At 34.0% G+C, this 15,550-nt stretch overlaps 1 protein-coding gene across 18 annotated transcripts in view; it reads right to left on the bottom strand.

Moving 5' to 3' along the window:
• The window catches only part of LOC128228088 (unconventional myosin-IXAa-like), a 75,920-nt gene that overhangs the window by 56,150 nt on the left and 4,220 nt on the right, over nt 1–15,550 (bottom strand). For 13 of the 18 annotated variants that reach the window (XR_008259886.1, XM_052939194.1, XM_052939195.1 and 10 more), the window contains exons 2-5: nt 12,984–13,091; nt 8,259–9,470; nt 2,147–2,241; nt 1,416–1,478 (exon numbers count right to left, since the gene is read on the bottom strand). Coding sequence is in view for 17 of the 18 variants with exons in the window: in XM_052939194.1 (XP_052795154.1) it covers nt 1,416–1,478; nt 2,147–2,241; nt 8,259–9,155 (1,055 nt within the window). In the remaining variant the exon portion in view is untranslated. Of the gene's footprint in view, nt 1–1,415; nt 1,479–2,146; nt 2,242–8,258; nt 9,471–12,552; nt 12,576–12,616; nt 12,640–12,983; nt 13,092–13,158; nt 13,340–14,444; nt 14,688–15,550 lie in introns of those variants that run through there. The other 5 variants (XM_052939182.1, XM_052939181.1, XM_052939180.1 and 2 more) reach the window with 5 other exon arrangements.

Here is a 15,550-nt window from a genome sequence, read left to right as displayed (position 1 = left end):
TCATAGCAGAGACCCATGAATACACAATCTGATAAGAGACATGATTTAGACAAGAATCTCTTGACATGTTCGGCCAATTCCTGTGTTTACCAAGAAACTCTGATAGTTCCGGCCAATTCCTGTGTAAAACAAGAATCTCTAATATTTTTCGCCCAGTCCTGTCTTAAACAAGAATCTCTAATATTTTAGCCAATTCCTGACTTAAACAAGAAATCTCTGAAATTTTTGACAATAAATTTCTTGAACAAGAAACTCAAGACTTTTTTGGCCAAGTCCTGTCTTAAACAAGAATCTCTGATATTGTCAGCCAAGTCCTGTCTTAAACAAGAATCTCTGATAAAATCAGCCAAGTCCTGTCTGAAACAAGAATCTCTGATAAAATCAGCCAAGTCCTGTCTGAAACAAGAATCTCTGATATTGTCAGCCAAGTCCTGTCTTAAACAAGAATCTCTGATATTGTCAGCCAAGTCCTGTCTTAAACAAGAATCTCTGATATTGTCAGCCAAGTCCTGTCTTAAACAAGAATCTCTGATATTGTCAGCCAAGTTCTGTCTTAAACAAGAATCTCTGATATTGTCAGCCAAGTCCTGTCTTAAACAAGAATCTCTGATAAAATCAGCCAAGTCCTGTCTTATACAAGAATCTCTGATATTGTTAGCCAAGTCCTGTCTTAAACAAGAATCTCTGATATTGTCAGCCAAGTCCTGTCTTAAACAAGAATCTCTGATATTGTCAGCCAAGTCCTGTCTTAAACAAGAATCTCTGATATTTTCAGCCAAGTCCTGTCTTAAACAAGAATCTCTGATAAAATCAGCCAAGTCCTGTCTTAAACAAGAATCTCTGATAAAATCAGCCAAGTCCTGTCTTAAACAAGAATCTCTGATATTGTCAGCCAAGTCCTGTCTTAAACAAGAATCTCTGATATTGTCAGCCAAGTCCTGTCTTAAACAAGAATCTCTGATATTGTCAGCCAAGTCCTGTCTTAAACAAGAATCTCTGATATTGTCAGCCAAGTCCTGTCTTAAACAAGAATCTCTGATATTGTCAGCCAAGTCCTGTCTGAAACAAGAATCTCTGATATTGTCAGCCAAGTCCTGTCTGAAACAAGAATCTCTGATATTGTCAGCCAAGTCCTGTCTGAAACAAGAATCTCTGATATTGTCAGCCAAGTCCTGTCTGAAACAAGAATCATTTATATTTTTAGCCAATTCCTGACTTAAACAAGAAATCTCTAAAATATTGGACAATTTATTTCTTGAACAAGAACCTCTGATTTTTTTTCAGCCAAGTCCTGTCTTATACAAGAATCTCTGATATTTTCGGCCAATTCCCATCTTAAACAAGAAACCCTGAAAATTATGCCAATTAATTTCTTAAACAAGAAACTGATATTTTCGGCCAATTCCTGTGTTTACCTCTCGTTACTGGCTTGTGAAACAATCCTGGACTTCTCCAACAAGTACTTCTCCACAATAGCTCTGCAAACAAACAATAATCACGTTTTTGATTTACAATTTATCATCTGTATTCTTAAAATAATTTCTACATCAGCCATGCCCTATCTGGCTTATAGAACTTATCACAAACAGAAAATCTCAAAATAACCATCAAACACATGGTAGCAATGTCTGATCCATCATCCAAGAAAATTTGCTTAATATATTAGGACAGAAACGATGAATCATACAAAATGATAACTATGTAAAAAAGATTTAGAACAGTTAAAATTGTTGCTTTTGCACAATATTTATTGGCATTGCCCAACACAGTAGTAGCTTTTCTGAAATATGTTGCAAAAGTAATGTTATAGATATATACCATTTACCTCAAAAACAACAGCTCTTGTTGCTTTTTTACTCGACAATAATTAAAGCCAGTCATTTGCATTGCTTTTGACTTTGGCAACAAGTGTAGAAAGTTTCATTAGAATACTACAGATTTGTGGCCAAAGTTTTAACTTCTTGTGGCAGACAACAACTTCAAGGCTATGACAATACCGTGACTTTTTATTTCAAAAACAGAAAAGATAATACAAATAATCCTTTGACTGCCAAGCAGGGTATTAGCCTTTCTATTTCATATGCAAACATACATGTACCTTTATTGGATAATGATTATTTTAACCTTAAATATCTGCCCATCTTACCCATGGACCATTCCATTCTCCTTGTAGTTGACCTGTATGAACTTGCCGAACCTACTCGAGTTGTTGTTGTGCACGGTCTTCGCATTGCCAAAAGCCTGCAAGAAACAACAACAACATACAATAATTGGCTTGGACAACAACAACATACAATAAATTGGCTGGGACAACAACAACATACAATAACTGACTGATAGAATTCTTTACTTTGCTGATAGAATTCTTTACTTTGAAGTATACTGCATTCCGAACAGTCAAGGTCATTGGCAACCACTGTACAGATTGCATACTTCCTGCTGATCTTGAGTGACTGTAAATTCTTCCAGGATAAAGGGAAGATAACTCTATTTCACAACCTTTTGTCAAATGAGATATAAATCGTATTTCATAATAACAAGTTGTGGTTTGAGCAGTGAAGTATTTCTTAAATGTCATGTAGCTGTTAAACAATATATTAAAGTGACACTCTTATTCAAAATCAATACATACACATGTAAAACAAACATCAATTTTGACTGATAAACCTTTAACAACTTACTAAATAATGCATTTATGGAAAATATTAATTACTGGTAACAAAATTGTAACCGTGTATTTAATAGCAGAAAGCGCCAAAATATTAAATGATTGGTGAATGCTAAAAGATTTACTGTGGTCTACTATGGTCTCATAAGGTAGAAATACTGTATTAAGTATGTTCATTTCCTTCAAATTAAACTCGGTATCCTTCATAAGAACCATTGTTTTCGACATTTATTCATCCGTTTTGGGATATTAAAACAATATAATTAATTGTGGTAAATCTTATCTGGGAGTATGAGTGCATCTTTAATAGAAATGTTGGCTACAGTGTTTAGTACCTCTAGTTCAATTTCATTCAGATTCTAAATTAAGTTTCAGATTTGGAGATATCTGCACCAAATAATCTCAATGAACATGTTTTCCACATTAAATGATTTTGCAGACACCTAACATGAATATAATGTTTCAAGGTGGAATCATAAATAAAACGCAATGATTCTCACTACAATTTTTAGAGATGCAGTAAATTTAAGAACTTCATGATAAATTATGTTTTCTTCTCATGCAGCTCATATAACTTTGAAGTTAAATCCATATGAAATCTCTTTGGCACTTAACATGCAATTAATGTTTTCCATCAGCAAAAATGACTGACAAGTAAATACAGTTGATCTTGATTTGGCTTAAAATAGTAGGTAAAAGTGTATTAAGATTAAAACTAATGCAAAGATTTTCGATTCTTCTGCATTTTTTTTAACAGAAATAAAATACGACTTAGCGCAGCTTAAGCCGATTGCATTGCATCTCAACACATTGCTAGGATGAAGATTTTCCCTCGAGTCTTATCATCATAAGAATAAAGAAACATCAACATCAACACATTGCAGTGAAAGAAGCTTTCATCCAAAAGATATGCAACATTTTCACTAAAAGTAGTAGCAGTGCCGCCTTAAATGAAAATAAATTGAAAATACATTCCCAAACATTTAGATACAGTCGACCACATTAGCTCCAATTCCCTTGTCTCGAATTCCTCGTTGGCTCAAACTGGATGTTAAGGACCGATTTTTCTATACTAAATGTAAGCATTCCCGCTTGGCTCAAATTTTCTGAGGCTAGAGGTATTTTTGCTGGTCCCTGGGAGTTCGAGCCAAAGGGGTTCGACTGTATGTTAAATGAGAACATTTATAACAAAAGATATTTCTACCCAGAGTAAGTGTGTGTGTCAAAATGAAACCTACAAAAACCTCTGGTCATAATCCCTTCCTTGCAGACATTTAGGCAACTTTCTCACATTTTCCCTCATACCAGAAACAAAAACTTGAGATTTCATTGTCACTTAACAACTTAATGATAATTTTATCAATCAACACAAAGTAAGCTATCTTGCGTTATTCAGTTTGTTGTTTACAACATAAATTTCGCAGGTTTGGAGAATTAAAAGCATACCGCCTCACTGTTTACAAGACTGCTACCCCTCGAGGATGCAAATATAACAGATACGTCTTATATATTCTACGATTCTACAACCTCGCTCCCACTGGAATGATATACAAGCCTTCTAACATCAAAAGTCTAAAAGACTTATTACACATACAGCTCAGAAATAATCTTTTACAGACAAAAACTATAATTCACTATCAGGTGATTTTCCTTCTTTAAGATGAGGCCCTAATCTCTGAACATCTTTTTATAGCTACCATAATCTCTTTATCTCATTGTTCCAATAAAGCAAAGTCACAAATAACTATACTAAAAGGTTAAATGGCCAACATGGTCGGAAATGTAAACCTTAGACTTGCCACTACTGTAGGGCCTAAAAAAAAAAATTGTTTGGTTAGGGTTACATCCTTTTCAAAAATAGGTAGGGTAGGTAGGCTTTTTATTTTTTTTTATTTTTTTTTTTTATTAGGCTTTATATAAGAATTTCATTTTCATCATTGGAGAATGGTGTTAAAGTTATCTTCTATATAAGCAATTAAGGTTTTAAACTACATATTGAAAAGCAAAAAAAAAAAGAAAAATTTTTTTTTTTTTTTTTTTTTTTTAGTTTTTCATTTTTTTTTTCAAACTGACTATAAAAACGTTAGGGTCGGCGCCTATTCCGTAGGTAGGGTCGGGTAACCCGAACCAAATGTATTTTTTTTTAGGCCTAGGCACAATTCTAAACAGTCCTGCTATAAATCAAAATAATTATTCTTTTTTAATACAAGAATGTGAATTTCATATACCACATAAAATTTGATTCTGCAGAAACTTTTTACAATGCAGAAAAGTAAACCTCAAAATTTTATATCTACAGTAAAGTTTATTCACAAAGAGCAGCTAATGACAGGGTTTTAGCGGCAGGGCGTGCAGGACACATAATGTATCGGGCTGAATAAAATTTAAATATAATGCATTTGAAAGGAAATAATTGGCATTATGTTAAATTCAAGTAATATTAGGTTTCAGCTACTATATATATGTTTAGTGTAAACTAAAATTGCATGCATTTATAATAATATTACAAGTTTTAATCAAAACTAAAAAAATATTTGGCAATCTTAAGCATTTAATAAATTCCATGAAGTTATAAGGCTGCATTTGTTTGTTTCGATGAGGGCAGAAGTGTGATACAAAGAACGACTGGGTGTAGCACCCTCTTATAACTCATAAGCTTAAAACATTATTGTACATTGAAATTCTTTTAGACTCACACACCTGGTTAAATCAAAGTAATTAAGAAAGACAATACTTATGACCTGAACTACATGTAGATCGATTGGACTCAACTTTATTACCATATGTGTTTCGTCCCAGTTGGATTCATCAGTAACATTATGGCAGAATTAATACAGATAAACATCCTTGACAACCCACCTTTTCATAACATATATATATATAATATATGCTACCCTGAGCGAATTTGCTCGCGAAACTTTGTTATGCTTGAATATTCATAAGCATTTTCAGACAAATGACATTTAGCCAATTTTGTGACAAGCTTTCAGCAAATTTGACAAAATATTTTATATCCTGCCTAAAATGATTTGAAAGCCTCAATCGTATTGGAGCATTCAGAACCGAGATTCATCCGTTTTTTCTCCGCAGCATGAGGTGTGTCTCATGCAACCAATCGAGCGACTAAATTTCATCTCATTAATTATTCATGAGTACCAGATTTCTACAGTAGATTCACCGAGGGTACAATATATGTTATGAACACGCTCAGGTGCGGAGGATGACAAATAACATTGCAAAAGTTTTTTGAAGCAGTAAAATGTAGACAGTTTTAACACCTGACTTTCTTGAGCAATTAGCACCGGAGCAATTAGCACTGAACCCAAGTCTAAAAGACACCAGTCTTGTAAGTACAGGTTAATCATTACCGCAGGTTCACATAATACGGTTAATGTTCCTGCCAAGTGGTAGGCCCATCATAATTAGTCAATATTTTTGTTTCCCAGATTTTGATTTGCCTTACAGTATCATTTGTGTGCTTCATTTTCTTTGAAAGATTTATGATCCGAGATATTACTTTAACTAGTTTCTTATGTCTTCCAGAAAATTGCTCAACTTATCATTGTAATAACTTTCCAATGGAAATTATACTTGACTAAGATTGACTGAGATTCAGCCTTGTCAATTAGCAGGGAATGCATGTAAATCATAATGCCAAAACAATGCATATTTATTTGAAAACAATTTGTCAAAAACTCAAGCAATGGAATTGCTACAACTAATAAGTTTCATTGTAAAAATCTGAACCAGTTGAAATCATCTGAAAATTTTGGCCATGGCAAAATGATTCTGTGTTAGGTGTCATTGGGCAGGTTGTTTTTCAGTCTTCAGAATGAAATAAATATTAAAAAATCTGGAAATCTAAATTGGGCAAGCATAGAATAGTTTTCCAGAGCTTAATATCTAATGTAACAATGATCAGACAAAAGTTCAATTCTGTACATGTAGATGAATGGAGCTGTAAATATATCATTTGTATAAAGATTTTAATTTGTAATCTACCATCATAGGTATCAAATGTTGAGGACAATAAACTATCACTATCACAGGAGTGACGAATACCCCCGAATGTCTCCTGGACACAGGAATGGCAATATATTGAAAAGAGGCCATATAACTTCTGAGGTTATCGTACTCTGCATTTTCACTTCTCATGCTCAACCAAAGTATGTTATTTAATTAAAATCCATTGAGTAATTTAGAACAGCGAAGATGAAAACAACTGAAATTCTTGACAAACATTTAACAACATTCTTTTAAATTCAAAATGATAAAAGTACAGGATGGGCACACTTCTTTAGCCAGGGCAGGTGTAAATAGTGTTGTAAACCTGTCAACAAAACATAGGCTTTGTCTGTCATGCTCTAACAGGGGGAATGCTGTATAACTAGGTGGTTAATTAATCAGAGATTGTTACTATAGTGACACAACTACTTTATGTTAAAACATTTTTCACAGATGAACAGCCAACTCGGTTTTTTTAGCTCTAGTTTCTGTGTACTTACAGCAAACTAAGCAAACAGTATCATAAGATGCTATGATAATTAAAATCTTCCATTATTTTTTCTTCCCATTTAAAATGAAAATTCAATTCAGAAATGAAAACCTTCAGGTTAGTTTGAAAACTTCAGTCTGCATAATTGTGTAGTCAAGCAAACAGAATGCACTTAATCGAAAGTGACTACTCTTGTGTAACAAGTCATTTGCACATTAGCATACTCTTTAAACATTTTCAAGCTTGGGAGTCGATAATAAAACAGAATACAACTGACAACTGATAATTGACTCTCAAAACTTAACTCCATTATAATTCAGATATCATTAAACAATATCATTTGTGTCAAAGGATCGATGGCTCAATAATATTTTCATGAGGTATTAATAAATGTAGACAATAAAATTGATAATTATGATATGCGAGATGATAACTCTTCACTTGAAAATGACAGCTATCTATCAATTAACATCATATCAATATACGAATGCTACATGTACACAGCTGCAATTAAAATATGTAAAAGTTGCATAAAAGCTGTCAACTGATCATTCAAATCAATAATGAGTGGTACAAATGTTAATTAATATCGCCTTAGTGGTTAGACAAGTTGTAATGATGTGTGCAAAATACGACCCGCCTCATGTCTGCTCAAACCACAGTTGTGAGTTCAAAACATTGTGAATACAAAAATAGTCTATATTTTACCTTCTTAACTTACATAATCATTTAGTTTTATTATCGTATTTTCATTAAAATTACAAGATAAAATTATAGGTCCTTTATAACGTTTAATATAGTTTAAGTGTATGTTTAACAATCTGCACAACTTTCTGTGTGCATAAACTTGGGTTCGAACCCAAAACCACCCACTCTGCAGGCAGACACTCTACTGTCTGGCTATAAAACCTAGCTCTATAGTGATACAGTATAAGTGCCACTATATACATATCGAATAACCAGTAACACACGCAATCGCAAAAGTTAAATGCACTTCCCTGATATTTATATAGACTTACATTATTAGCAAAATAATAAGTAAGTAATATCTAAAACTATCTAAACAGTTCAAAGCCATAACCTATTTATACCCACCTCTAAAACAGGGCCAGCCCCAAGAATGGTTTGTTCTACGCCACTACCATGGAGACCCTTATGACTGAGCGCCGTGAGGTGGTGTAACAGCAGGTTTGTACTCTCGGTTTTCCCGCTGCCTGACTCCCCCGATATCACAATACACTGGTTACGTTTAGTCCGTAACATCGTGTAAAACGCTGCGTCTGCTATTGCAAATATGTGTGGAGGCAGATCCCCCAAGCGTTTGTTTTGATACATTTTGACATATTTCGGATTATATATTGGAAAGAACTTAAATGGATTCACAGCTATAAGAATTGAGCCAACGTATGTGTAAATGTTTGAATTGAGGAACCTAGATTTGATATTTTCTAACAACGTTCTCTCATTAAGATCTGGAAGGTTACACAAATCGGAATATTCCTTGTTACTCGTGGGTTGTTTTAAGAATGCTGTCAAGAAATTATCCACAGGGTTGGGTTCGGTGAATTCCATCCACGATGAAGTCCGCTTAGAAATTTCCGGGTTTTTCTTCCTAATATAAAATCTGTATCCAGTAAAGCCCTGATCAGCAAGAGGATCATATTCGGCATTTACAATTTTCGGCCACAGTAACTGAATTCTTACAGGATTTTCTAAATCCCCGAGCCTTCGTTCTTTGCATAGCTGACCTGCAGTACTGAAAACTTCGGCAATTTCATAATCTTTCGGTTCCAACAGATGCATTTTTCTTGCCGCAACACGCACGACCTCCTCAGCAGGTGTGATTTTCTCAGCCTCAACAGAGATGAAGTCCAGTTCCTGACTCAGTGGCCCAGTGTAGATACGAACCATGTATGTCTCCGTGCTCATTCTGCGTCCAGGGGCTGCGCTGATGGCCACAACAACCGGAGGCACAATAGGGCTTAGAGCCATCGCTATCCTGCATTCAACATTTCTGTAACACCTCAAGACAACTTACTTCCCAATTCAAAATTACACACTTTGATTCACTATCAAAATTTTCCATTCTGGATCTAAATGATGGGTACAGATAAATTCAACACCTAAACTTCCTTGAATGTGTAACGCACCAGCTAGCTAAGCTTATAGGTAGATTTCACTGTTGATGACTTTCAATGAAGCAGTATCTTCCCTCTCATTTCCAATGATTGAACTGTATTTCCGAGCTGGAAGACTCTGCTTTTCCTGCCGCCTAAAGGCTTATCAGGCCACTGTGATCACATTAATCTGAAAGTAGAAATCAAAGGTGAGCCAACCTATGGAACAATATCCACAACTCCTGCCAAGAATGGATTCAATAATCATGATACTCTCCAATAAACACATCACACTTGATTTAAGTGATTCTAGCCTAAAACCTGCCAATCTTTTTATTCATTGCATCCTGCTGAGATGTAAGGTCCATACATTAAGTAGGTAACACAGGATGAAAACTTTTTTGAACATGTACGTCCTATTTACTTCCCATCTGTAAGCAAAATATTTAAGCTAACAATTCAGCTTATACCTTTCAAAGTGGTTCATATTACGCTTTTAATAGATATGTGTATATCATGAGCTGTCTATAAAAAACTTTTTTCATACACATGAATGGCTGACTGACACTGCAAAACATGGGTTACCTTCACACCAATTTATATCCCTTAAAGCAGAAATCATGATGCAGGTATTAAAATACTATCAGCAAAGACTCATGACCAGTCTACAAAAGTCACTCTAACACACAAAAGTGATTTATAAACAAAGGGCAAATGTTCATATTAGGCCAAAAACATTGGTTTGGTTGGGGTTACATCCTTTTCAAAAACTGGTAGGGTAGGTAAGCTTTTTATTTTTTGTTTCTTATTATGAGGCTTTATATAAGAATGTGTTTGCCATCATTGGGGAATTACTGACAACTGCCAATAAAATGGTAGGCTTCCAGGTGCCTATTACGTACTTATTATTAGGGTCGGGTATCCCGAAACAAATGGTTTTTTTTAGGCCTTATCATACATAAATAGTAGCAATCTTTATTCTTCATAGAACATTCCATTGTCTGACCCAAGTTAAGTCAGGAAAAAGTGGAATGTGAACACATTATGATCATAAACATTTTCTAGACAGAAAAACATTAACAATATTTTTTTCCCAGTCTGACTCCCAGCCATTAGTACATTGATTTAAGGAGACATGCATCCAGCAGACCTACACAACAAGAAGTTCAAAGCTAAAATCCACAAGGTAAAGGCAATTTATGATTTATGAAGTAATAAAACGCGATATCAACATAACAATATTAACATTCCAAGTATTCAATGACGATTCTTGCAAAACAGTGCAAAAACACACAAGCAATTGAAAGTGTTCCCGGAAAGTTCTTTTTACATCATAATGTTTATTCAAACTTAATGTGACTCTGTTTAATGTTGTATGTGATTTGTATGAATGTTACACACGGTGCATGAATGAATTTGGAGGTCGGCACATGTGAGGTCTATGACATCTAGAAAACAACACCTTCAAAGCAAACCTACCAGCAGCCAATTGAATAAAATTGGTTAATTGTTTGGTTTGGTTAAAATTAGCTGTTTTTTAATTGGTCAATATTTATCCGGAAAATAATATTAACCAATCAAATCATTTAAATATGCAAACAAGCCTTAAGATAACATGTTGACAATTTATCCATGTTTTATGCAAATGCCTGCAGATAATTGAGTGAATCCTGTCCTTTAGAAAAAGAAATCTGATTATTTAATGTTCAAACACCTTTTAAGAATCAAAGAATGCACAAAGTTGAGTTAACATAATCAAAAAAATAAAAATTGTTAAACGAAGACCATTCAACTATTATTAATACATACACAATGGAACAGAGCAGAGACTCTTCACTCTTAAAATAATCCATAGAGCTGGAAACTTGAGCACATTCAAATACTATGAACACTAGACAGAAATATGACACTGAATGTGAAACTTTCTTTGGGCTATATAATAGTTGCACGTATAACAAAACTACGCCCTACTGTTCCAAATTTTGTGTATTTTACCAATATATCCACATAACCGACTTCTGGAGTGCTTTTTAATTCCCAAGACTCAGAATTAACACCTGTAACTACCTTCTAAAAGATGATCCTTTACATAAATAATATACATACAGCCCACAATCTTTATAGTAAAGCTAATCAAATCTGTTCGGGTAATCAACTTTTAAAGCTTCAAAGGTCAAATATAACACTTTTATTGGAAAAATAAACAAACAATATTTCATCCCAAATAGATGAACATCATTTTTGAGGTTAATGACAGAAGGTGTTACGTGATATTAAACTATAGAAGGTTTTGGAACCTTTTGGCATCAACCCCACAACTCATGCTGTCCTGTTAGCACAGGTGTTAGTGCACTCGCTTCTTCAGGCAACCCAAGTTTGAGTCCCATCCCAGTCTGGGCGCATGTGAGTTTGGTTTGTGGTCACCAAATGGGTTTCCTCCGGGTACTCCGTTTTCCCCCACAACACAAGACCACACTCACACGCAACATCGTGCCAACGTGAGTGATTAATATAAGTTGCAATAACTTGTTTCACAATCGTTGAAAAAAACAAAAACTAATTATATAACTGTCTGTACAAACATTTCATTATAATTTTTTAAATACACAATGTATTTTAATAAACTGTAATTAAAAAGTCATAAAACCAAGCTAAGTTACACGTGTTAAGACAAAACAGGGCCACAAGCTGCTCTGCTCTGTTTCACTATACTCACTGTACTTGATCCTAATCAATAAAACAAAGCCTTAACTTCCTTTTTAAACTTCATTTCCTAATTTTCAAGTGATTCATCAACTGACATGTAGCAAAGATTAACTATAAGTGAAATCCAATTTGCCATCTTGGACATGTATATTTCCCATGAGCACACTTAACACTCATAAACAAAAGATATTTTAGGGAAACTGGCATTTCAAACCAAAGAATCCTCATTTATTAAAACACCATTTTTTTTGTAAACACTCTTAATGCTGAATGCATGATCCAAACTAAAATGACAGATTATGTACTGGCCATAAATCATGATGTTAAAAATGAATGGTTCCAGGAACAGACCGAGGTTTTTGCATTTGAGTACTCAGGGTGAGGAATCATGCGTCTTACCTTCAAGGGGGTTCTCACATGAGTCACCACGCTTCATGTACAACTAATGTAAACAAACAAGTAGGTGACATTAATTTCTAAATAACTGTTTTTGACAGAAAAGATATGAAAATATTTTTTAGCCTATATTAAAAGACTATGCTTTTTTCTGACCCATGTGAGAAAACCTTTAAGTCACGTGATTCCTCACGGTCACCCTGTAATACAACTGGGGAAGACATCATGTGGCACCTGTTGACCCACTTTCCCTGGAACTGAGAAATATAACTCTAGAGATTTAAATGGTATGAGTTTTTGGGGGTCCAAAGTTCCATAGGTCATATAGTTAGTTCACTTGGACAAGTTTGGAGGGGGCAGTTACATCAATTATGTCCAACTATTCAGCTTTTTTGACAGATTGACAGGCTGATAAAAATAACCACTCCAACATCTTAATAATAGTAGAAGGTACATCAATACATTTTAGAGAACTTTGTTTTGTTCATTCCAAAACAATTAAAGCAAATGTGTTTATCCATCCACCATTTAAGCATACTAAAAGGCTTGGTCCTAAATAGATTTAAATCTAATACAGATTTTAATCAACATGAATTCTTACCTCCTGGATCGATCCGTACAAAAAATCCATGTTTCCATCACTTTTTATATTTTTAATTTTAATAACACAGATGATTTTAACGAAAGCCAAAACCAGGAAGAAGTGAATCTACAATGTATTTACATTTACCTTCAAACTATGTCACAGTCATTCAGTTAATAAATAGAACTTTTACCTTTTTGTATTATTGGAAAGATAAATTACAGCACTAGTACATAAGTTAACATGTACAGTGTATGTTCCACCTGCTAAAGATCATGACCTGATGTTCAATACACAAACATGTTTTATCTATGATCTAAACATACAGTGATCCTAAATTTAGACAAACCAATAGGATGTACACATCATTTTATATCCATTTAATGTTTGTATTCATCATCTACATGGTTTGCGAGTGTTACCCATCTTTATTGCACAGTAATGAACAGTTTAATTGCCCACTTGCAATTTTAGCTAATAACCTGTGATCATAGTAATAAACCAATGCTCATAAAAGCTTTGTTAGATGTGACATTGAAAAGTATCTTAATTAAAAATGAAAATGTGCACTTTTCTTACCAGGAAAATATCCCATGTTTTCAAAAATACCCTAAATGCAAATGAAGCTTACAATCCTACGCAAAATAACGCCATAAATAATACAGATATATAGACGGAAGTTTACTTATAAACAGTGTCATTCTTTCCTAAAACACAAAGCTTAACAGGAAGAGTTTTTACAAATAGTTCCCCACAATTAAAGCACTGCTGTGCATTTTCAGTCTCCTTACACTCTATATACAGAAAACATACATGCACGGCCAGACATTCCTGTGGTTTTTACAAGAGAAAGTCTTAAAGACTCAAGTGCTGTGCCTTAACTTCAACTAATATGGATTACTAAGCTGAGCCATGCCACAAACATGAAAAACTATTGCCCCTTGGATAAAAACTTTACTTTTCAATACACTCAAATTCAGTTATATGAAAAGTTGATTTAAATTAATAAAACCACTCCTAGTGACAATACTTTAACCACAAAGTCAACTTTAAGTCATGTTTAATTCAAAGATAAAAACCACCACACACATTAAAAGTGAAATCCAGGAATCTACATCCAACCACTAAAATGAAGACAATGTGATTTAAACAGAGATAAACCTAAATTTATTGCTACACCAAAATCAGATTTGACCATTAATTTTTGTGAACAGTCAATCTGGGATAGTTTAATTCAAACCAAAGGATAGTTTCAAAGTAAATGACTGTAATGGTACTGACTAACGCAGTAAACAAAGACACACATGACTATGATATCCGTTCATCCTGATGATAAGTCTTGTTATTTGCTTTGACATCATAGACTGACCTAATTCAAATAGAAATTTACATAGCTGAGAGTATCCAAACTTACAGATTAATACAAACCTTTGAAAGTATAATACCACCCACAAAATTTTGACTATCTATTAAGATTACCTAAGCCTTATTTCATGCTTTTGTATATTTTTACTTCCAAATCTTTTCTTTGAAGTTCATCTTTACTAGTCTGTAAACATCCCAATTTGCCGTAAATTAAATTCAGTAGGTTTACAGTTTCAGTTTAATTCTCCACTTCCTCATCAACGAATAATGCAAAGGCATCCATTGTTACTTTTAAACTTTCTTTCAAAATACATCATTGAGGGTGACAGTGTCTAGTGGGCTCTAGGTGTACGCCTCTCACTCAAGAGGTTGTGGGTTCGATCTTCACCAGGTGTACTATTCTCATGGCCTCTAGTACTGGTTTCTTCCCAGGAAACAGTCACTTGAGAGCGATTCTATTAGTTATCAGCGTTTAACTGTCTTCACCATTTTAGTAAATAAGTATAAAACTTTTTTTTAATAATCCATCTTTTGTGAGTCTGGCTTTTTCACAAAATAGCATCCCTTTTTCCACACTTTTTTAGGACCCTGGCCCTATTCACAATGTGGTAGTGTTCCTCCCCTTGATAAACATCATTTAATGAAAATAAATCCAGTATGCAACATGCCTGATAATGTTTTATGATTTATTCCAAAAATGTACTGTGGTCCAAGTTGTTGTAAACTCACCTTATTAATTCCTGACTAATTTGTTAATCCCACTTAATCTCATTTTATACAGTAAACTACAAGGATATGCTCTGAAATACCTTGGGAGTCAAAGTATTTCATTAATTACCTTGAGCAGGATTTTAATATAAATTACAGGCAAGCACTTACTTCAGACATACAGCAAAGCAGTTATTATATGAATCTCAGAGTGCCTGAAGCTTTTAAACACATATTTTCATTCATAATATAATCATTAACTTTTTAAGTGCTTGAGCACTTTGTAACATTAATGGCTTTCAAATACACTTGGCCCACCCAATAAATTCTTAGAATTTAAACCAGGGGGAAAAAGTACAATATAAGTCGAGTAAAATGATTTCTTTTCTTTTTTTTAAGTAATGAAACTAACTTTATACTTCCCCCTGGCCTTAGCTTATAATTATTATAAACACAAACTAATAGTATACACATGGATTTATTTCGCCCATTTTAATAAACTTTATTGGGTT

This window comes from Mya arenaria, chromosome 3 (assembly GCF_026914265.1).
Source record: "Mya arenaria isolate MELC-2E11 chromosome 3, ASM2691426v1".
Lineage (NCBI taxonomy): Eukaryota > Metazoa > Mollusca > Bivalvia > Myida > Myidae > Mya > Mya arenaria.
Note: the sequence above shows the minus strand (reverse complement) of the source record. Positions and strands in the feature narration are given on the sequence as shown.